Raw genomic sequence first — 23252 nt, 5'->3', positions numbered from 1 at the left:
TTAGCTTTTAAAATGATGTTCACATTAGCTAGGTGCAGTGACACATGCTTATAATCCCAGCACTTTGGGAGGTTGAGACAGGAGGATCGAAAGTTCAAGACCAGCCTCAGCAATAGCAAGGCCATAAGCAACTTAGTGACACCCTGTCTCAAAATAAAAAATAAAAAGGTTAAATTCCTCCCCCCCCTCCAAAAAAAAGATGTTACATTTGAAAAGGTTGGGAGACTTGTGGTTGAAGATGATCATCTAATCACTTGAATTTATCTATTCTCCCTATTAAAATGATGATAAAAAAACATAAAGATGTAACCAGCATCTTTATTTTTATTTATTTATTTTTATGTGATGCTGAGAATGAACAGTTTGAAAGCTCTCCAGATGTTTCTAATGTGAAAATTAGACACAGAGAATGGGTGGGCACCGCCTCATAGATAATGACTGACCGCTCCACCTGGTGGCCCAAAGAGTAAGCTGGCAGTCCACAAGGCCACCTATGTGCACCAAGCTTCCAGGCAGAATTTCTGTTTTTAATTCCCCTACCCTACCCCAACGCCTGCCTGCCTGCCTGCCTGCCTGCCTGGTTGAAATTGGGAGTGTTCTACCACTGAACTGCATCCCCAGCCTTTTAAATTTTTTAATGTTGAGACAGGGCCCCACTAAGTTGCTTAGGAACTCATTCAGTTACTTGTGATCCTTCTGCCTCAGCTTCCTGGGTCACTGGGATTGTAGGTGTGCATTACCATGCCCAGCTCATTTTAAATTCTTAAATGAAAATGGACAGCTATAGCTCAAACCCTGGAGGAAACCCTGCAACCTATGTCTTTTGGATCTCTTTCTAGCTAAGCCTTCATCTTGAAGAGCTCTGAGACTCAGTCTTCAGATCTCATCTCTTGTGGCTGCCACAATCACATGCTGGATTCCAAACTTGACTGCAATTGGAATTATCTGGGGAGTTGTACAGCATGCTAATTTCTAAGTCCTGCCGCCAGAGAGGATGATGCAATTGGTTGGAGGGGTGTAGGGCGCAATCTGGGCATCAAGACTTAAAACCTTAGGGCTGGGGTCGTGACTTAGTGGTAGAGCGCTTGCCTGGCATGTGTGAGGCACTGGGTTTGATTCTCAGCATCACATAAAAATAAATAAATAAATAAAAATAAAGGTTCTTTCATGACTAAAAAATATACATATGTTAAAAAAAAAGACTTTTACAAAGCTTGTTAGGTGGGGCTGGGGATGTGGCTCAAGGGGTAGCGCGCTCGCCTGGCATGCATGAGGCCCGGGTTCGATCCTCAGCACCACAGACAAAAACAAAGATGTTGTGTCCGCCAAAAACTAAAAAATAAATATTAAAAAATTCTCTCTCTCTCTCTCTAAACAAACAAACAAACAAACAAAAAAAGCTGTTAGGTAAGGGCTTGGGATATAGCTCTTATTTAACATGTGAAAGCCCCTGGGTTCTATCCCGTGCACCACAATCCTTCCAGGGATGAGAACCGCTGCTCTAGCTGGTCTTGGAAGGCTTTAAATAATGCTTACACAAGTGGTTCTACCTGGCCCACATTAGAAACATCTGGAGAGCTTTCAAAATATTCAATTCCCAGGCCTGACCCCCAGAGATTCTGAGTGAATGAGCCTTGTTTTGTGTGTTTTTTTACATTTTAGTCCTAACCTACCCTTTGAGTTCTCAACTTGCATATCTAATTGGCATCCAGCTTGGAAGTCCAAGAATCATCTCAAAATTAAAATTCTCCAGCTGAGCACAGTGGCATATGCCTGTAATCCTAGTGGCTTGGGAGGCAGAGACAGGAGGATTACAAGTTCAAAGCCAGTCTCAGCAACAACAAGGTGTTAAGCAACTCAGGGAGTTCCTGTCTCTAAATAAAATACAAAATAGGGCTGGGGATGTGGCTCAGTGGTTGAGTTCAATACCCAGTACCAAAAAAAAAAAAAAAAAAAAAAATCCTCAAACTGAGGTCTTGAATCTCTGTGGCTCTCAATCCTTCTGCTCCTAGCTCCCACTTCAGCTTTCCCTCTCTCTAAATAGCAAATCCATTTTTCCAGTTTCTCGGGTCAAAATTATTATTATTTTTTTTCCCAGTACTGGGGATTGAACCCATGCATGCTAGGCAAACTTCTACCACTGAGTTATATCCCCAGATCTTGATTCTTTTCTTTCTCTCACTGCCCGTATCTGATCCGTTAAAAAACCTTGCCACTCTACTTTCAAAATATCTCCAAGATCTAACCACACTTATGCTTCAGGCTGTGAGGGAACTGAATGCAGCGCTCTCTCCCACCATAATCAACTAGAAAACTGGACAAAATCTGAATGGACCGGGCTTGTAGCTCAGTGATAGAGCACTTGTCTAGCACGTGTGAGGCACTGGATTTGATTGATTCATGGCACCAAATAAAAAAGAAAATAAAATAAAGGTGTCGTGTCCATCAATAACTAAAAAAAATATTTTAAAAAAATCTATGAGATTATTCTTCCAATGCTGGAAAACAGGCAGCATAGAACTATGATCACTGAGAGGAGGAAAACCAACAAGGTGGGCCCTACAACTGCTCTGGTTTTCTTTTTTTTTTTTTTAAAGAGAGAGAGAGAGAATTTTTTAATATTTATTTTCCATTTCTCGGCGAACACAACATCGTTGTTTGTATGTGGTGCTGAGGATGGAACTTGGGCCACACACATGCCAGGCGAGCACGCTACCACTTGAGCCACATCCCCAGCCCCTGCTCTAGTTTTCTATCTGAAGGCAGGTTTCAGATGGTGACAGAGGGAGGGGATCTAAACAGTGCCTCATGTCATCAGCCCAGCTGAATGGAGGAGACAGAGATTTGAGCTCAGGGAAGACAAGACCTGGAACCATCCTGGGAGTAGCATGCTGGAGAAGGAACTACCAAGAGAAAGCTCCAGAAATCTGCAGGGGTTCCCTTGAATCTTTGCGGGTGTCAGTAAAACTCCTCAGACCAGGAAAAAAACAACTTCCTGGAAAGAACAATTCTCAGAGCTCTCACAGGGCCAGGAGTCCCTTGAGTTTCCACCAGCTGAAGGTTGGGAAAGGTTTCACTGCAGACACAAGGCATCCAGTAGAGACCCCAGAAAGCGAGTGCCTGAACAGCCAGGCTGAACTGGTCCCAGAGAAAAGGCTCCTTTAGATCTGCCTTTAAAAAGATCAAAAGTAAGATCTGGGGTTGTGGCTCAGTGATAGAGGACTTACCTAAAATGAGCAACCCTGGTTCAATCCCAAGTACCACAATAAATCCCTTAAAAATAAACCTGGTTCCTGATCGTAACTCAACAATCTGCCAGAACAAAGCCCAAACCTGAGGGCTGGGAATGCAGCTCTGCAGTAGAGTGCGTGCCTCGCATGCTTGAAGCCCTGGGTTAAATCCACAGTGAAACAAAACAAGACAACGAAACAAACAAAAGCCCAAGCCTATTCAAAGAAGCACAAAACAATCCAGCATCAAGAATGTGTATTCATAATGTTCTATTCTCCAATAACAAAATGGTCAGACCTGAGCCAGGCACAGTGGCACACACCTATAATCCCAGCAGCTCTCAAGAGTTCAAAGCCAGCCTCAGCAAAAGTGAGGTGCTAAGCAACTCAGTGAGACCCTGTCTCTAAATAAAGTACAAAATAGGGCTGGGGTTGTGCCTCAGTGCTCGAGTGGCCCTAAATTCAATCCCTGGTACCCTGCTCCCCCCAAAAAAGATCAGACTTGCATTTGGAACATATGACCCTCAAGAGAAAAAAGAATGAATAGAAACAGACCCAGAAATGCCAGAGATTATAGGGAATGGGCAAGGACATTTAGATACTTGTTATAAACATGCTCATATTTAAGGAAAAAGATAAACATAATAAGGAGAGAAGTGGAAAAAAAATAAAGAGCTAAGTAGAATCTCTAGGGATGAAAAATATAATATCTGAAATGAATATTTTACTAGATGGGATTAACAACTAATGAGACTGTAGAAAAGACAGCAATAGAAAATATCTAAAATAGAGTGAGTTACAAAAAGACTGAGAAAAAGAAGCCTCAGCAACTATGGGGCACTATAAAATACACCAACATATATGTCACTGGAACCCCAAAAGATCAGATCCTGTCACCCCTCTTCTTGGGGCCCTCCAGCGGCTCCTGTTTCACACAGGGCAAAATCCAAAGTCCTTGACCTACGTAATCTAGTGTCTGGCAACTGCTCCGACTTCAGATTTGAACACTGCTGCCATCACCATCCCAGCCTCTCTAGCCTTCTGGCTGCTCCTGCTTAGGGACACAGCAGTTGACTGGGACCTTGTCCTCCTAGAAGGCCGCATGGTTTACTCCCTTGCTCCATCGAGTCTTCACACAAAGGTCATATCAGAGACACCCTTTCAGACCACCTAATCAAAAATAGCACCCCCATTTCACTGCTCTATACTGTGGGGGACTTGTTTATGTGTTCATTGCTAAATCCTTTAGGATTTTTTTTTTTTTTTTTTTTTTTTTGGTACCAGGGATTGAGCCCAGGGGTGCTTAAGTACTGAGAAACATCCCTAGCCCTTTTTACTTTTTATTTTGAGTCAGGGTCTCACTAAGTTGCTTAGGGTCTTGCTAAATAGCCAAGGCTGGCTTTGAACTTGTGATCCTCCTCCCTCAGCCTCCAGAGTCACTGGGATTATAGGTGTGCACCACCACACCCAGCCTCCCTGGGGATTTTTAGCAGTTTCTAGCACCCAGTGGGCACCCAGTAAGTGTTCATTAAGTACACTGATGAACAGGGATCGTGTTTTCTGGATGTCAAATTGAAACACAGGGCCTGGTAAATGTTCTAGAAAACGTAGATGGGAGATCAGTAACTGTCTCTGTCTCCTCGCTGCATGGCCATACCTGAAGATTTTCTGGAGCTCTCTAGTTTTAGACTCCTTTGTTCTCAAGACCATTTTGGTGCTGAATCTGGGGAAGGCAAGGTATTGGATTCAGGCTCAGCTCCAGTCACAGACTGCCCTATGCATAGGTCCAAAGGGCTGAAAAGAGCCCTGAACGATGTGTCCCTCATTACAGTGGCCTCAAGGGGCAGCCTGGAAACATCCCAAGGAGCAGGGCCAGGACCTTGCAGATGCTGGCTCTTTCCATCCTGTAACAGAGCAGCGGGGCCTCTCTCTGTAGGGTCTTTATCACCCCCTTCCTCCCTCTTCACTTCTGGGGTGGGAGCAGGGTCAGGAGCTGGGCTAGAATTAATCAGAGCATCAGCTTGGAGTCTGCAGCGTGGGTGCCCTCCAGTCATAAACAGCTATAAAAGAAGAAGATTTATGGAAAAAAAACATTAAAAAGAAATCAAGTAGGGATTTAGATGAAGGTGGAAGGAGATTGTAGGGACAAAGATGCCATGAATTAAGGCCATTGGTTGATGATCTTGCTACATAATATTCAGCCCCCAATGTCATCCCCACTCGCAGGACACAGAAGGCTGCCCTCGGCGTTTCTGAGCCAGGAGGCGGCCTTGCCAAGCCCTGCCTTGGAGGAGGGGCTTCTGCCTCCAGCCCAGCCTGACTCTACTCCCCACCTCCCCTGGGGTTGCAGCGTCCTGTCTGCCTTCTGTCCTTATTTGACTCGCACCTTCATCTCCAGATGCATTGCTGAGACCCCAGGCTCACTGCCAGCCCCTTTCCCTGGCCCTTCACTTGTGACCTTGATGCCAAAAATGGAGGAATAAAAGAGTAAGAGGACCTAGAATTAGCCAAGGTCACATAGAGTCACTAGAGAGTGCTAATCAATAAATCATACACTGGCCCCCTGAAAACGTCATTAACTCCTTCTCTTCTGCTCATCTCTAAAGGCCACATGACCGCCCCCCCACAGCTCCTATCCCCAGTGTCCTCCACCCAATTCATTCCGCACTCAAAGATTCAGCATCTTGATTTGCCATATAAACCAAATAAACACCATTTATCGACCCTCAGTCTATTCCACCAGGGGTCTCCCCATGACCCTGTGATGTCCTCCCCACAATGTCACTGTGAGAAAAATCTTTTAAAGCTTTCAATTCTAATGTGCTCTTAGGTCCAGATTCCACTAGCTGTTCAAAGTGTGTACCCAGAACCTACAAAATAAATAACCGCCGGGAGTTCAGGAGCCACTTAGAGCTCAGGAAGCAATACAGGTTGGCCATCCTCTTGAATGAGCTGGGAATCAGATTGCAATTTAAAGCTCAATAGACAAACAAAGTCCACGTTCCTCAAGGACTTACTACCAACAGAGATGTGTAAGCTCTTGACAAAGTGAGGGGACAGCTGGCAGCGGGCTGATTTAAATGTTGGACATAATGGCCAAGACAAAGGACAATTTAGGCTAACCAAATTGCCTGACATATTGGCATAACTACGTAGTGACTACCCAGCCAGAACCCTTTCCTAAAACACTCATCATCGAATTATACCCCTGCTCAAGAACTTACAATGGCTCCCGATTGCTCCCACTCCAAATTGAAACATTTCTGCCTGCTCTTCAAGCCCCTCCGATATGACCTCAACCTAGTAAGACAGTCTCGTGCATTGGTCCTGACTTCACACAGTTTCACCAGGCCTGGTAGGTGGCATTGGGAGTAGGAAAGAAAAGATTTGCATCAAGCACCTTGGCCATGGTATAGCTTTGCTACTCACTGTGGGATCTCAGCCAAACTGTCTATTAATAAAAACTTGAGTCCACTTTACAGTGCTCGTTAAATACAACAGCCGGTATTCCATTATCTACATTCATTGTTTCCTATAATTTTCCCAATAACCAAGTGAGACAGTTGCTCTTACTATTCCCATTTTATAGATGTTAAAACTAAAGCTTTGGAAGTTCATTCATTTATTCTACAAACACCTCAGGGAGTAACATTTTTAGCTTTAGACATTGAAGCTTAAATGTAATTAGGAAGAAGTCAGCCATGCCATGACTCATGCAGGGGTGCTCCAAGGAGCGGGACAGCAAGTGCAAATGCCCTGAGGTCTAATAAGAAGCCTATTGTGGCTGTTATGAATTGAGCAAAGAGGAAAGTAATACCAGGGCCTTGCAGGTCATGGAGAAGAGCCAGACTTCATGCAAGATCTTGGCTACTGTATGGGAATAGGTTGTCAAGAAGGTGAGAGGAAGCAGGAGGGTTGGTGAAGAAATGGAGTTGCCCCAGTTGACAATGATGGTGGTGACCATAGTAGACTGGAGTGATGGGCAGGGAGAAAAGCAGAGGGAATCAGAATGTGTTCTGCCAATTGAGCTGACGAGATTTGATGACGGATTCGATATAGAAGGTTAGAAGACAGAGGAATCGAGACAAGTCCTTGTGTTGGCGACATTTACTGAGATGAAGATTGAGGAGGGAATAGTCAAGAGTGGAGAGGGCTCTGAGTTACCTGGCTACACACAGAAGCCCTGGAGTGAATCCCTCGAAAACTGATGTTTCTTTTACAAAGTGAATCATCATCTGGTTTGTTAAGTGGAGGTTTTCATATTTGTACTTTTACTTAAAACAGGTGCCTAGGTAGAGTTAAGAATCTTGGCCATTTACCCAAATTTACATTCTTTCCAAAAACTATCTCTGAAGCTCCTGTGCACCATACCTGGTCCCAGGTGCTGAAAAACAGGCAGCAGAGAGACAGGGTCCTCGTTGTTCAGGAACCCAGATTTGGGCAAGAGAGGCAGATGCTAAACAGATAGCCACACAGGCAAGTAGGTGCCATACAACAGGAAGTGGGTGGGGGTGGGGTGGGCAGGGCACTGGAGGTCCAGGCCCTGCAGTCCCACTGCTTGTGCTGAAGTGGGCAGTGCCCTCTTTCCTGCCTATCGCCAGGGTGGCCAGACCTCTGTCTTGATTGGCTCACATACTATCTCAGCTTCCACTCCTGGCCTTCCATTTTAGGGGAGAACCCAACAATCCCACACTGCCCGTTCCCCCAGGAAGGGCCAAGCCACCAGCATGAGCAGAGTCTCGTGTTTTTTCAGGCCTGGGCTGTCCCCGCAGCATTTCTGGCAGGACCTGGTGATAGAAGCTAAACAGGCTCACACAAGGTGCTCAGAATTCAGAACACTTGGCAGCAGGGAAAGAGACCGTGGCCATTTGGAACAGGTTGGGAGAAGTCATGCGGAGAGCAATTTGGGGTTTGCGTTGGTCTCAACTGTAACTTTCCAGAAAGCTGGGACACCCGATTCCAATAAAAGCTTCCCCAAGTATTTCTGGAGGCATGGTGGAGGTTCTGGGCTGTGTGGGTGGGGGTGGCTTTTCTTGGTTTGTAGAATTGCACTTCTTACTGATAAAACTTCCATCCAATTTATGAACCTATGTCTGGTTTCCAAGGCTTGTGACCTGGGCAGGTGAAGGGAGGTGGGACTCTGAAGTAGAATTCACTGGGGTTGGGACTTATGGCTAAAGGATGTTGCAGATACCAGAGCCAGATAGGGAATCTAAGTCAGTGGGAGAAATGGGACCAGAAGCCAGTCCTCCTTGTTCAGAACTGAAATTCCCCGACCGCACCCGGGGGGTGTCAAAAACTGAGGTATGAGATTGTCCGCTTCAGTTTTTGCTCTAGGAATTCTGGATTGACCAAGCACCCTCACTCTTGTGGGGCCCTGGGCATGGTCAGAACAAGAACCCTGCTGACCCAGAGAGCACTCCCAGGCAGGAGAGCCCCAGAGTAAATGAGCTGGCTGCCCTGCTACCCCTCTGCCAGTCACCGAGAGATCATTAATCTAGTAGCCCCGCACAAGAGCCAGACACAGCCAGGCCCTTTGGTCACAGCGACAGGGAGTGGGGGCAGGGGGCTCTAGGAGGTTCCTGGAGACCTGCCTGGGCCCAGCTTAGCTGTTTCTCCAGCAGTCCAAGGTTTTCAGGCATTCTTTCGTTGCATCCATCCAACATAGGTTGATTAATCACCTACTTTGTGCCAAGCATGATGCTCCATGATTGACAGAAACTACCTCTGTGTTTTACCCACCTCCTTCTCTAGACAGTGCCGACATCATGGTGGTCATTTGATGCATGGCTGTGGCTGTGATCGTATTTTGTTAAGTGTAGCAGTGATCAGCACTACTAAGACAGAGCTTCTGACCTGGATGAAGAGAAGAAACTTCTTTTCTTGCACACCCACTATGTGTCAGGTCCCCTGCCATCTTCTAACACACTTTATTCCACTGCATAGAAGCTTTTGTTAGAGCTGGAGGACCCTAGCAGCACCCTGGCTTCTGTCTCCAAAGGGGCTGTGTGCTGCAGCACATGTCTGGGGCAGTAAGATGGACTTCATAGCGGGTCCCTCGCTAGGGGCTCCATTTGATTTGGGCCTTGAAGATCAAGTTGAGCAGGTGGAAAACGGGGAGAAAGAAAAGGGCATTGCAAGTGGAGAGAACAGCATGAGCAGCAGCCCAGGGGCTCAAGGGGCCTGGAGAGCAAGTGCCAGGGCCATGTGTAAGCATGGGGGGATTGAGGGGCTCAGGTTGTGGCTCAGGGGAAAAGCGCTCGCCTAGCATGTGTGAAGCACTGGGTTCGATCCCCAACACCACATAAAAACTAAATAAAGACATTGTGTCCACCTACATCTAAGAATATATATTTTTTTAAGAATGGAGGATTGAGGTACAATGAGGTGGGGTGGCCAGGAGTTAAGAATGGCTAGAGGGGGAACACTGGCAGACGCTCTGTTCCATGTATTCCCCAATGTCTGCCAGGCTAGAACCTTGGGCAAACCAAGCAGCCTGTAGGAAGCTGGGTCCTGAGTTGGTCATGTCCTCAGACTTTCTCAGTGGTGGAGGAACTTCTTTGGTTATTGCTGTCTTCATGCCCGTTGTTGCTGTCCCAAGTGCAAAGAAGCAGAACCTCAGGTCCTGGAGTCCCCTCTGGGCAGAAACTGAGTGCAATGGGCTTCCAAAAATTCCCGTCAACCACAAGCTTCCAGAATGCTGGTGAGCTGTGCATGCAGCACCATGCTGTCTGCTCAGCACCCTCCTCTAAGAGAAGCCCTGGGAGGCAGGCAGCCCTCACTTCAGTGTAGCCACGGAGGCTGCAAAGGAGCACAGCACAGCCAGATCCCACAGTCCCCAAATTGTACTTCAGCCCTTGCTGAAACCACCTCCTCCCCCTCATCCACCAGCATAGCCCAGACTGGGCTGAGGTTCTTTCTACTATGGTAGTGCACAATTCAGGACCATCAGAGAAAATCCTGGGCAGTCAGGAGCCCCAATCCTCTATCCTGCCATTGACTGATTTGCTGCATGATGCCAAGAAAGTCACTTAGCTTCTCTGAGCCTGTCTCTTCATCTATGAAGGGGGATATCATCTTTGCAGTCTTAGGGTTTGGGGGAGGTTTCTTGGAAAACATAGATAAAAACAGTAGACTGGCCATAATGACACATGACATTAATGAGATTTATGTGTCAATGAGAGTGTTGCATCCTTCACTCCCGGAATGCAAGCCTGGCTGCTGGTGCAACAGTCTGGAAAGGGGAGAGGTCAGCAGGTCCCGCAGACTCTTTCTGCCCCAGGAGGCTTCTGATTGGAAATGAAGCCCTGGTGCTTTCTCCACCCACCAAGGAGCTATGGTAGTCTGGGGTGAAGAGTGCAGCACCCTGACTCCCCAAGAGGCTCAGATACACCTGGGAAACAAGGAGGGTGGGCAGGGCGTGGCCAGGCAGGGCTCTGCTCTGGGGCTGGGGTGGGTTTGTGGTAGGAGGAGGCAGCAGAGGAGCACTGTCTTAACCTACCACTTGATCGATCTTGCAGTCATTCACCAGATCTTCAAAGTTATTAAAAAGCACCACCATGTGAGGAATGATTATGACACTGTAGCTGAGGGCTCAAAGAAAATGCATTTTAAAAATGCACCCTTCTGCCTGCATGATGATACATGACAACTCAAAAGGCTGAGACAGGAGGATCTCAAGTTCAAGGTCAGTCCGGGCAACTCAGCAAGACCCTGTCTCAAAATAAAAAATGGATTGGAAATGTAGCTACTGGCAAACTAACCCTTGGTTCAATTTTCAGAACCGCAGTTAAATAAATAAATAAACAAAACAAAATAAAATCACTCTTCTAGGCCAGTTATGTAACAGCACAGGACAGCAACAGTAGGAGAAACAGTGGCCAGAGTGCAGCGGATGCCACACTGCAGGAGTGGAGACCCGGAGGGCTCTGTGCAGGGTGGTGGGCTGCAGGGGATGAGGAGTGCTCTGGTCTCCCCCAGTACCGAGAGGCAGCACTCACAGGGTGTGTCCAGCTCTGGGACCTGATGCTCCTGCAGGTGTACCACGAAGGCCCATGTGGACTAGCTCCTCAGTCTTTAACCCAGTGGGACAAGAAGCATCATTATCTTCACTTCATAAAGGAGGAAAGTGAGGCGAGGAGTTCATTCCTCGCAGGAGCACAGAGCTTGAAAGGGGGAGAATCAGGCCTGGAACCCCAGCAGGTAGGTGGCAGAGCTGGTGCCTCAGAGTCCAGTCCACACTAGCCCAAACTGGGGTTCCCCAAGACATGACAGAAGCAGGGATGGAAGGGACCCAAGTGACCCCAGGCATTTCCTACTTTAGGGGAGTTAGAAACAGAGCCAGTGGGTGGTGATGTATCCTGCCCAAAGCCACATCACTAGTGAGCGGCAAAGCCGGGTCTAGGTTCCCAGGCCCCAATCCACCATTGGTTCCCTACACCATGGCTCTAAAGTGTGGTCTGGGGCCCAGCAGCCTGGACGTTGCTGGAGCTCATGAGGAATGAGGAATTGCAGTTCCCATCCTTGACCTACAGAACCTGCAGGGAGGTGCCAGGATCCCAGGTGATTCACCTGCATTCTATTTGGTTTGAGAAGCACTGATAAATGCTACCCTTCCCTTTCTAGCCTGTAACTTCTGTTACTGGGAGTATAAAGACGCTGGATCTGGATATTGTAAAATCTGAAATGGCAAGATTCTGGACACTCTGTGGAAGTCACCTCGTGATGAATCCTCTGAGACCCAGAGAAAATAGATGGAGCAAAGCCTTCAAAGGGCCCAGGCACACCTGTCACCAGGGACCTGCTAATGAGCCAGGAGCTAGAGATTGCCCAGGCCCAAGGAGGTGACACTCTCAGGAAGAGTCTAGATCATCCTCCACCACAGCTGGCCACTAGAGGGGGCCGAGTTGTCCTGAAGAAAGCACTAGACCTAGCAGTTGCTAGGGAGTAGCAGAGGTTAAGGCAGGACTTCTTGGGGCCAGAGTTCATGGCAGGAGTGGCAGACAAGAGCTGGCCTGGGGGTGAGGGCTATGGGTTCCAATCCCCCTTTTCCCCTCCACCACCACTTCCCTGGGACTGTGATTTGGAGTTTCTCAATCCCATGGAAAGTATGGTGCTCCGTAGCTTCAAGCCCCTGCACTCCTCCCTATATAGAAAGTTGGATTCTGTATCCTCACTATCAGAAGCAGGGACCCTGCCCAGCACAGCCTCCTTGGGCTCCACACACTTTCTGTTTGCTGGGGGCTGGCTCACACCTCAGCTCCAGAGCCTGGGGAGGGCAGTGAGCTGGACAGTGGTAAGAAAGGGTAGTGGGAAGTTTAGGGAAAACCAGGGGCTGGACAACCCCAGAGCAGACCAACGGCCTGTGGCTCTCTCCCAGTTCCCCTAAGTCTGAGACAGTCAAGTAGCGGGAGGGAAGTCCCACTTCGGTTGGCAGGAACGGGGCACTGAACTTTACCTCCAAACACAGACCCAAAGGCTGCCACCACAACCTTCAGATAGAGAAGCTTTGACGTAACTCCACCTCCAGGTCACTTGGCTGTGCTTCCCCTGGGCACCCTCACCCCACTCTCAGCAAGCTCTTCCCTTCCTTTACGTGCAGCTGAATGCCTGCCCCTCAGGACAACCTCAGCTGGATTCTGTACCCTGTCTCCCTGGGTGAGCAGGTGTGAGGAAGTCTGTGTGGTGTGTGTGTGTGTGGGGGGGTGGGGATTCATCTATCCCCAGCTACACTGACAAAACGCTTCTGGGGCAGGGTGGGAGCGCAGGCTCTCAGCTAATGCCCTTCCTGCATGCTGGGTAACATTGGGCAACCTCTCCCCCTCTCCAAACCTTGGGTAAAATGAAGAATGGGGGAAAATCGGCCCTCACTGGGCTCGTCTTGGAGGAGCTCTAGAAAAGACTTTTGGGAGTAGTTGGCATCTGAGGGGCTGCCCTGTTGTCAGGGCTCCAGCCCTCACCCCTACTGAGCAGCTCCGCCACTGTGTTTTCTATGATGGGCTGCTCTCTGGCTTTTGTTGGCAAAATGGTTTAAATGCTTGGGGTAAGTTCTGGGGGGCATTTTAATGGATACTTTAAGGGTGTACTTTTGCTCCAATGGGCCCAATTCAAGGCCATTCAAGGCTAGAGTCCTTGGGCATAGTCAGGACTGAGTGGAAGGAACAAGGGGACAGGGGAGGAGGATCCAGGTACCCTTCCATGTCTTAGTCTTGGATGGCCTGGCAGCTGCTCTAGTCTATTCCTCCTCCTTTCTCTTCTCCTCTCCCCAAAGCCTTCCCAATGGAAATAGCTCTCATTAAAGCCAACACCATAGGCTTGTTCAGGAGGCAGCTCTTCCCCTGGAATGGAGTGTGCTCCTGGAGAAAACCTAGTGGATTTGTGGTCTGCTTCCATGCAACAATTAGCCGGGTAGCTGTCCAGCTCTGATAGGCTTTGTAGAGGCAGAGGCTCAGCTTAGGAGAGACCAGACAGTTCCTTGCTCCAAAAGGGCTGAACATAAACACCCTGAAGACAGCAGTGCCCACTGACTCAGCAGTTTCACTGCTGGAAACTCATCCCAAGGAGGAACTACAGAAAGAAAGGCAAATGCATAAAGATGATCACTGTGGCATTTCTCAAAATAGCCCTACACTGGGAACCACCCAGCTACCCAGCAGCAGGGGCAGTGAATTACAGAACATTAACTAGATGGAATGGTATGCACCCACTAAAATCAGCATATGAAGGCCACATGGAAACATGGAACCAACATTGATAAAATGTTATAAAAAGGGGAAGCAGTTCAGCTTAGCTCCCTTTCTTTTCCCTAAATAAAGGCGTGACAAGAAACTGCCAGGGAACCTGAAGAAGTAAAGAGTTGTGTTAGGGCAGTAGTCTAAGTGACTTGTTCTCTGATTCATTTAAATAATCACTGAGTGGGTCGGGGTTGTGGTTCAGAGGTAGAGCGCTCGCCTAGCATGTGTGAGGCTCTGGGTTCCATCCTCAGCACCTTATAAAAATAAAACAAAGACATTGTGTCCACCTAGAACTAAAAAATAAATATATAAATAGAAAATCACTGAGTGTTTACTATGTTCTGGGTGCTGAGGATGGGGCAGTGGATGGAAATCACTCCATCTCCGGCTTCAAATGCAATGTTTTTTCGTACATGGTCTTCGAGTCTGTCACATGATCTTTCGATGAACAAAACAAACAAACAAACAACCCATTAATACTAGAAATAAGTCAGGAAAGGTGCTCCCTCCTTCTGGGCAAGGTATTTCATTCCAGGTATCAGAGCCATCTCCAGCTGGATTACATACATGTTATAAGAATCCCAAATGTAAATGTGGGAGTGACATTTCAGTCTTATAACATTTTAGTTTCCTCTGCAGGAAAAACATTTTTTTTCCCCCCAGAAAAACCCATGTTAAAAAAGAGGAAAAAAGTTAGGACTTGTTACTAAGCTCATGGTTGAATAATTAAGTGCGCCTAATTCTGAAAGTAGCAAGCTAAATTATGCAGTGCCAAAAGCGACAACTCTCATACCTACACCATCCCGTCTATACCGGCGTGGTTTCAGCTTTACAGCTGAAAAGCATTGCCAGAAAACCTAATAAAAGGAAGCAAAAATATTTCTGTTTCTATCAAGCTGCCATTTGAGAAAGACTTTAAAATATGTTCTTCCCTATGTGTAAATCTGACAGCAGATGCATAATTAAAACCCCAGTGGAGAGCTTCTTTTTAATCTTTTCAAAGTAAACCAATAATACATCCTTTAGGATGTGAAATGATGGATTAATACTCTTTGGATGGTTCAGAATATCTCTGAGGTGGAGTGATCTCTTTAAGAACATAGTTTAGAACCAGAGGAACACAAGCCACCGGCTTCACCTTTAGTTCATGCACTCACCGAAGATGCAGATAATGACATGCCAAAGGCCACACACTCATCTGCAAAGAGTTATGCTTGTCTTGGATATCTGTTAATTGGAGGAATGAATGAATGGATTCATTCACATTAAAACAAACTTCATTTCAAGCCCCCGGGAATATGTCACATAGCTCAAATGGGAGAAATAATTACCCAGGATTTCAGTTCCATGTAAGCAATCAGTATGAATAATTTAGACCACAAAATGGATTTTTAATCTTGCTTGAACTAACTAGTCAGATTGACTTGTGCTTTTCTTTTTGGTACTAGAGATTGAAACCTGGGGCATTTTATCACCATCCCTTTTTATTTTTTATTTTGAGATAGGATCTCCCTAAGTTGCTTAGAGCCTTGCTAAATTGCTGAAGCTGGCCCTGATCTTGCAATCCTCCTGCCTCAGCCTCTCAGGTCACTGGGATTACAGGTTGCGCCACCATGCCTGGCCCTATGGAGGTTTCTAAACTGTCTGACCTGTAAAGCTAGAGGCTATGCCTTGATCTGTAGTCCAGCTACTTGGAAGCTTAAGGCAATAGGATTGCTAGTTCAAATCCAGCCTGGGCAACTTAGCCAGATCTTGCAAAAAAGAAAAAAAAAATTATCTCCCTGACCTATAAGATCTGTGTGCTACTTCCAGTTTTCTCGGGATTAATCAGTGGCTGGTCTGACCAACAGACCAGTCCTTGCCATAGTGTCAGATACACAGACACAAACATTAAATACTTATATTAAATAGTCTCAAAAAGGAATGTTCCCACCAGTTATATGCATGAAATTGATGGAATATACAATGAATAATTTGGATTCAGGACCCAGGTAACCCCCTCATTAACTGTGTGACTTTAGACAAGTCCATTTACACTATGCCACACGGGCTTTAACCAAAAATGCCCTTACTCCAATTATCTTTAGTGAGGATGTCAACATTTGCTACCAATCCCACTATACATGTTGGAATATACTTTAATTTTTGCCATATAAAATAAGCTTTAATCCTCTAAACTGTGGCTCTAGGCTGGACACACACAACACATGGTATTTATGGAATGAATGAAGTGTTCTCTATACAAACGACTTGATGAATCAGGCAGGGTCTATACAACACAAAAAGAAATATTCTATATTGATTAGACAATGTAAACAATTGAACCAAATCATTTGGGTCCCCTGAATTCCACATTGCTGCATGAACTATACATACTGTGATATTCACTGATCAAATAAAACTGAGTATGAACTAATTTTCCTCTTCTTTGGATGAGGTGGCAGATAGAGAATCCTGACTGTCCATGTGGACTGAGCTTTGAATCCATAAAAGGATCAGTAATAATAATGTATCTGAAGACTCGAACATTTAAGGGAAAGGAACTATGTAAGCAGAAGAGAAACTGACATATGTAGGTCTTTAATTAAATCTCAGGCTAGGTGTAGCTTATGGTAGAGCACTTACCTGGTGTGTGCAAGGGCCTATGTTCAATCCCCAGCAGTGGGGGAAAAAAAAATCTCATCCAAGTACATTTTTGCAAAAAGAAGGTTGAAATGATAATCATGCTAAATAGGAATTCAGCACAACTTATCTGACTGACTAAAGCAACTAACTGAAACCACTACCCAAGATTGTCACAGTGGGTGGATAGTGGGCAGAGATCTGCTACTTGTGTGGCTGTGTTTGTCTCCCTGTAGAGGGCTAGTTCAATTCTGAGTGGTCCAGAGGCTGGTTTTAATGTTTCCCTGCAGATTTTGGAAGCAATGTGCTTGGTCATTCATAATGCGGCCACATGCTTCAGTGTAGCCCTCCTACACTGCTTGCCTACATCTCAAAACACAAATCAAAAAAGAGAACATTGTTCCTTTCTACTTGATGAAAGAGTAGCCAATCCTGACAGTAGATTAAAGCCTGCATGGAACAAAATTCTAACATGCTGACTTGATTTTGTGCACAGAACTGAGAGAGAAGCTTAGAAGGCATGGCGGGGCTCAGAATCACTTCTTTCAGAGGGATGAAAGATTGATGGGAAGTCATCAGACAGAGATAGACCATAGGCCACTGGAATGGGTCATCCTATTTGCATGGACTCACAGCCCATATGGGAAGAGGACACTGCCAATAGCTTCCCTTTGGCCTACAGGGTTCCATTAGCAAGCTAGAGCATATCACCAGGGAAAAGATGATGTGATTACCCAATGTGTTCACAATTGTGCTTTTAGGTGGAAGAAAGCAAAAGGACATGTTTACAAGAGGAAGAGCACAAGTCAACGAGCTATGAATACATGATGTCATCCCCAGGACTAAGCATCTTTAGTACTTTTAAAGCACTTAAAAAAACTCTAGTTGCTATAGCAACTTGATGCAGCTCTTAAAAGGGGATTTTTTTGAGGGGGTCATTTTTTTATCTTCAATCACCATAACAACATGATATAGCTTTTAAAAGGTATTTTTATCCAATTTGTGTATGCTTTGGACTCTGGCCATATTTGCCTTTTCTATTTAAAATAATCAAATCAAGCATGACACATGAAAAAAAAATCATTGAAGACAAGGAAGCCCTTTCACAGACTTTACATATACACTCAGAGAGGCATTTCTTGCTGCTCATATCCTGCACGTGGATGCACCCTCTCTCCCTGCCTCCAAACAGCCACGCACTTGGCTTTCACTGATCAGTTTGTCCATGCCCCATGCTCTTAGATGGCATACCAAACCAGCCCAGAACCCACCCAAAGAAGGTATGTCCATAAACTCCCTCTCTTTTCAGGTTCAGTAAGTACAGCCCCCTCCTCCAAAACTGCACCACCAAGAGGCAGTGCCTTGGATGGATATTGTGACCAGCCATGGGCCTTCTCCCATTCTAGGACTCAAATAGGAGCTGGTGGCTCATCAAGTCTTGCAGAAGTGAAAAGCTTGGATTTATTCTATGCTCTGTACAAAGGAATCATTGGGGAGGAGGGATTGTGTTTCACATGATGCCCAGGGAAAGGAGTGGGTAGGGGGAAGTGAAGCAGGCAAGGGGCAAAGAGGTGGAGAAAGCAGCAGTGGTGGCTCCAGAATCTCTCCAGGAAGCGTTTGGAGCTGCAATCTAGCTAAAAAGGGAGGAATGGAGGCTCATAGAAGTATCTGCACAACATTTTTCATAAGGTTGAGAAAACACGAACTGTTTATGTTAAAAGTGGCAAGACGGGGTAATGAAAAGTATAGGGGAATCGTCCCTGCTCCTGGCTACCCACTTGGGACCACTTCCGGTTGGAAAAAGTGGCAAGGGAAAAAAGAAAAAGACGTCAAAAAATTGGAGGAGAGGCCCGGGGTGTGGGGAGAAAACCAAGGAGGGAAGGAGTGTAGAGCCACCAGAGCTCAAGTCCTGGCCTCTGACTAACGGGCTTTTCACTGTGCGGGGGTGGGGAGTGTAAACTGCAGAAGTGGATGGGTAAGAGATCCAGGGAAAGTGATTCCGGGCCAGTGGTCACCCACCACCGGGTAAAACCCGCTGAGAGAAAAACACGGGATAAAGGAAGAGAGTGAGAAAGAAGAGGAAATTAAAAAGCTGAGAGAGAAGGAGAAAAGGTGCTTATAAAATATCTGGGTGACGACACTGAGGTCTGCGGTGATGTGGGAATAGGAAGGAACTAATGGCACTTGACACATTCTCACAAATTCTCTTATAGAGGAGAAAATTGGGGCGCCCAGAGATTAGGATATGGAGCCTGCAAGCGCTAAAGCTCAGGCGACCAGGATCTGCCTGGAGCCTGAGTGAGGCTCTCCCCATTCAGCAACGCTATCAGAAGAGTCACCGTTGGGTGAATGCCGAAGAAAGGCGGTTCAGGCCACCTTCTGCACCGAAAACCAGGAAAGAAGAGAGGAGCAGGAGAAGGGAGTTGGGCGGAGAGGAGAGGGCGAGACAAAAGTAGGCAATGGGGCATTGGAAGTGAAGGGAGGAGTCGCGGACAGAGCCCCAGAACGATGGAAAGGGCAGCAAGAGAAAGGAGCACAGAAAAAAGAAGCGCGCGGTGCGCGCCGCTCACCTATGGTCGACACCACGGTGCCCACGAAGTAGAAGGCACCAGGGAAGTCCCAGCGCGGGCGCAGCGCGTCGGCTCGGACACCAGCGGCCAACGCGGCCTCGTAGTGCCGGAGGAAGGCGCGCAGCTCCGGTTCGGCCACGCCGTGCGCGGCGCTGAAGTTGCGCAGCGTGGCGCCCCAGCGCGCCCGCGCCTCCGCCTCGCCGGGGCTCTCCAGCGCGGAGAAGACTGTGGCGCCCGCCACAAGGTAAAGGCCGATGAGCGCCGCCAGCAGCACGAAGCGACCGGTGTCCTCGTTGAGGTGCGAACGGCGGCAGCAGCAGCAGCAGCAGGAGGGGCGCGGCAGGCGGCGGCGACAGCGGCGGGGAGGGGGCCGGGGACTGCGGGAGGACATGGTCCGGAGCTCAGCCCCGGGGCCGGGGCGGCGCTTGGAGCCCGGGCCGCGACATCCCCCCGCGGGAACAGAAGCGTGAGGATGGTGGCCAGGGGTCGGGGGCCGCCGCGGAGCCCCTTTGCAGCCTTTCTAGAGCCCGGACGGCCGGGCGCCTCCGCCTCCTCCCGGGCGCTCAGGCCACGCACAGGTTCCGCGGCCCAGCGGGCGACCGGTCTGGGACGCTCCTCTCCGCGCCCCGACGCCTCTCCGGCTCCCGCGGCTCCTTACCCACCGCGCTTGGGCGCGGGGCTCCGCAGCTAGGCCCTTGCCCTCCTGTGGCCGGCGTCCGCGGGGCCCCGGGCCTCATACTCCTCTCCAGACAGGCCGCGGGCTGTGCGCGAGGCGGGCGGTGGAGTCTGGGTGCCTAGGACTGGGACGCGGTCGTGGGGCACGGAGATAGTCCCCGGGGGCGTCCCATGAGGCTTTCCGGGTTTGGCGGCTCCTAGGCGCAGGCTGCGCGGGCAGTCCTGCTCCCGCCCCCGGGGCTGAGCTGGCGGCGACGGCTGCGGAGCCTCAGAGCTAAGCGGAGTCCGGGGAAGCGCTCCCTTTCCAGCTCCAGCCGGAGAGCCGCCCGGCAAGGAGAGGCGGAGTCACTGGAGCCCGGGGCGGGGTGTTGGGGAGGGGTGAGTTAGGAAGGGAGGGAGGGGTGGAGAGATGGGCCTCTGGGACGCCTCCGGGTCGTTCTGGTGGCACCAATGCGGGACACCGGAGCAGGTGTCCGACTGCGGTGCTAGTTACCACCCCGCTGGGAACGGCGTCCTGTCTCTCCCTGCCCTTCAGCTTCGAAATCCTGGAGAAACTTTGCTCAACTTGATAGTGCTTTTGAGGTCTCAGGGGCTGGGGGGCTCCCGACGCGAATCCCAGATACTGGATTCTTGGGTTCCGGTCCGAAGTTTACGTTCCCTTCTCTCACTCCTTTGCCCTGGATCCAGCCACAGCGCCAGGACCCAGAGGAGTCTTTTGGGGGGAAATGACACCGTTTTAGGAAGAGGGTAGAGGCAGTCACCGGGCTCCGGGCGACCGGGAGCGAGGGTGTTTGCTCCCCCTCCCGACCGAGCGGGCGGCGGGCGTCAGCACCGCGGACAGCGCATCGTTGCGGCAGCCGCTGGGCGGGCAGCTTCGGGGCTGCGGGGGCCGCCTGTGGTCGGCTAGGCGGTTTGCCCCGCTGCTCCTGGTTCCCCAAATCCTCCCTGTTTTTCTTTTTACCTTCCCTATGTCCCCTATCCCGAGGCAGGTGCGGTAGCCGAAGCTGTTGACAGGGCGGAGACGCTGCGGAACAGAGACGGAGGAGGAGTCAGGCGCCGACAGGGGACTGAGGGCTACCAGAGCCGGAGATGCACAGGCCCAGCGGGCTGCAGGGTCTCCTCTCGCCACCCCAGCTTACCAACCCCTCTAGCTCAGGGTAGGGGAGCGTGGATACGATCCTGGCTGCGGTAGAGGGGTAGAGGAGGTTAGGAGAAGCTAGCTTGTGGCTCCCCCATGGCTGGTGCCTGCAAGGGTGTGCTCCGTAGTGCCCCCCGGAAAGGGTCGCCCCCTCCGCGGGGAAAGATAGCGGGTGCTTGGCTCTGCCTGGGACTCTTCTCCACTCGACACAAGTTGGCTTGGCTGGGTCCAAGGAGAGGAACGCCCTTGCTGCAGACGGAAAACTGTCCTCTTTGGGTAGCCAGTCCCTTCTCTGTCCTCCTCCCCGCCTTTGTACGGGCTGTGGATGGAAGACCCTGATGATGTTACAATACAGATGATGGAAAATAAAGATAACGGTGGAGATAGTGCTTAGATACTCCAAGTGGATGAACTGTGGCAAAATTCAGAGCTGCCCCTGCCCCTGCCTCTACCCCAGCCCCAATCCTAGGCCCCTTGACCCCACAGGAAAACTCCAAGCTAAAGTCTACTCAGTCGTGGCCACAGCGTCAGTTTCCTATGGTTGGGGTGCTCATCGTGGTCTCTGAATAAGCCTCCACCGCTCATTGAGCATTTCACAGCCTTGAAATTAGGGTCCTGTGCCTGATCCCTCAAGGGAGGCAGATTGAGGCAGAGACTTTGGATCCTTCCAGAAATGCTGCTGCTGCAGGGCATGAATAGAGCCCACTGTGCTCTTCTCTGTGTTAGTGTAGATGGGAAGAAATCCCACCTCCCACCACCACCACCATTGTTAGAGCTGGGCTTCCTGGCACTGGATGACATGGGGCTAGTTTCGCAATGATCTTTTTAGAATGGTACAGGGAAGCCCTTGTGTGAGGAGAAATCTGGGCCCACTCCTCCATTTCTGTAGTATACTGGGAGCTTTACATACCCACAAATTACTGTCATTGCAAACTATTATTATTGTCAACTGTTTCTTTCCAAGCCTTTGCCTCCCCTGGCCTCTCCACAGCAGTGCCCCAGGTCTTTTTCTCCACAGGTCCTGTTCCCTCCCCTTTGTCCCTCATACATACAACCCCAGTGGGCAGTGAGGACAGCCTAGCCATGGACCTCTGGGACTGAATTCCACTTGGTGGAAAGAAGCTCTGAAAGAAGCCATGTGAGACATCACTTGATTCTCGAGCCTCCAGATACAGCTGAAGGGCATTGCCAGACCTCTCAATGGCTGTTCTTGCCCCAGCTTCCAGATTAGGGACAGGTTGCTTTGCTGCAGTGTTCTGGGACCAGCTTCTTGCTCAGTTGGCAGAGGGCCTGCCCTGTCCTCATATTTGTTATTCTAGCTTGATTAAGAGCAAACCACTGGCATAAATTTCAACTCTGAATGACCTAATCAATTTATGTAATAGGGAAATGATAAGTACCTGCACATAGTCCTGGGTCCTTTAGGGAACTAACCACATGATGAATGTGGTTTTTATCCACTGGATCAATATTTAAGCCTTTGACTGCTGTAGGGCTATCTTCAAAACCTTTGCCTCCACCCTGAGTTGCTTCAAGAGCCTCCTAATGGTAGAACTGGCTATTGTAGATGTCTCCTCACTTGGGTCCATTCTGCTGCCCCTGCCAGTCATTGCTGTAATCCTACCTGTCTGATCTGACACTGCATCTGAAGTCTCTAAACCGGTCTCCAGTGGTTCCCCCAAAGTTACAAAAATTCAATGTTTAAGCTCTAGAGGCTGCCATTCAAAGCCTTTGATGACATGATTCCCAACAAGTCATTCCTACTACCTACTGCTTCTTAGAGTAACAGGGAGTTAGAGGCTGCTTTCGCTAAAAAGCACTGACTCTTCACTTGGGCCTACAGCTGCCTAATGAATAATTAAATTTTTATTAGCTCATCTAATACAGAATAAAAGGATAAAAGCTTGGAATCTCTGCTTTCATTTTGCATTTGTTCCCTTTGCTACCTTAAACTTTGGTTCAGATTTCTGCTTAATTCTGCAGGTAGATACAATAATCATTTAAGGAGTTTTTGTTTAAATCTGGCAACACTCCTCATCATGGCTGAATACACTAAGATAAAAGTAACTAAAATGTTCTCAAGATTATTTATTTTTTAAATCTCAAAATTTGAAGGCATGTCAGTCAATAGTGTCAGCTACCAACTCTTATTTCCTGTACCAGACCACTGTAATGGTTCTTACAAGTCTCCAGTCATTGCCCTAATCCACCTTGCCATTCTGACTTGTTCCTTCTCAGAGTCATTTTCTTCTGTCGTCACCTTGGATTCTAAGACAACATGTGT

The 23252-nt window shown here is 48.5% G+C and overlaps 1 protein-coding gene across 2 annotated transcripts in view; it reads right to left on the bottom strand.

The window, feature by feature from the left end:
* Positions 1 to 21177, bottom strand: part of Kcnk12 (potassium two pore domain channel subfamily K member 12) — a 45375-nt gene extending 24198 nt beyond the window's left edge. Inside the window, exon 1 of one of the 2 annotated variants that reach the window (XM_021725829.3) lies at positions 19156 to 21177. In XM_021725829.3, the coding sequence (XP_021581504.1) occupies positions 19156 to 19546 (391 nt within the window). In that variant the 5' untranslated portion in view covers positions 19547 to 21177. The remainder of the gene's footprint in view (positions 1 to 19155) is intronic. The other variant, XM_005324486.5, reaches the window with a different exon arrangement.
* Between the last annotated feature and the right edge of the window lie 2075 nt (positions 21178 to 23252).

This window comes from Ictidomys tridecemlineatus, chromosome 12 (genome assembly GCF_052094955.1).
Source record: "Ictidomys tridecemlineatus isolate mIctTri1 chromosome 12, mIctTri1.hap1, whole genome shotgun sequence".
Taxonomy (NCBI): domain Eukaryota; kingdom Metazoa; phylum Chordata; class Mammalia; order Rodentia; family Sciuridae; genus Ictidomys; species Ictidomys tridecemlineatus.
This window is presented reverse-complemented; position numbering and strand designations above follow the sequence as displayed.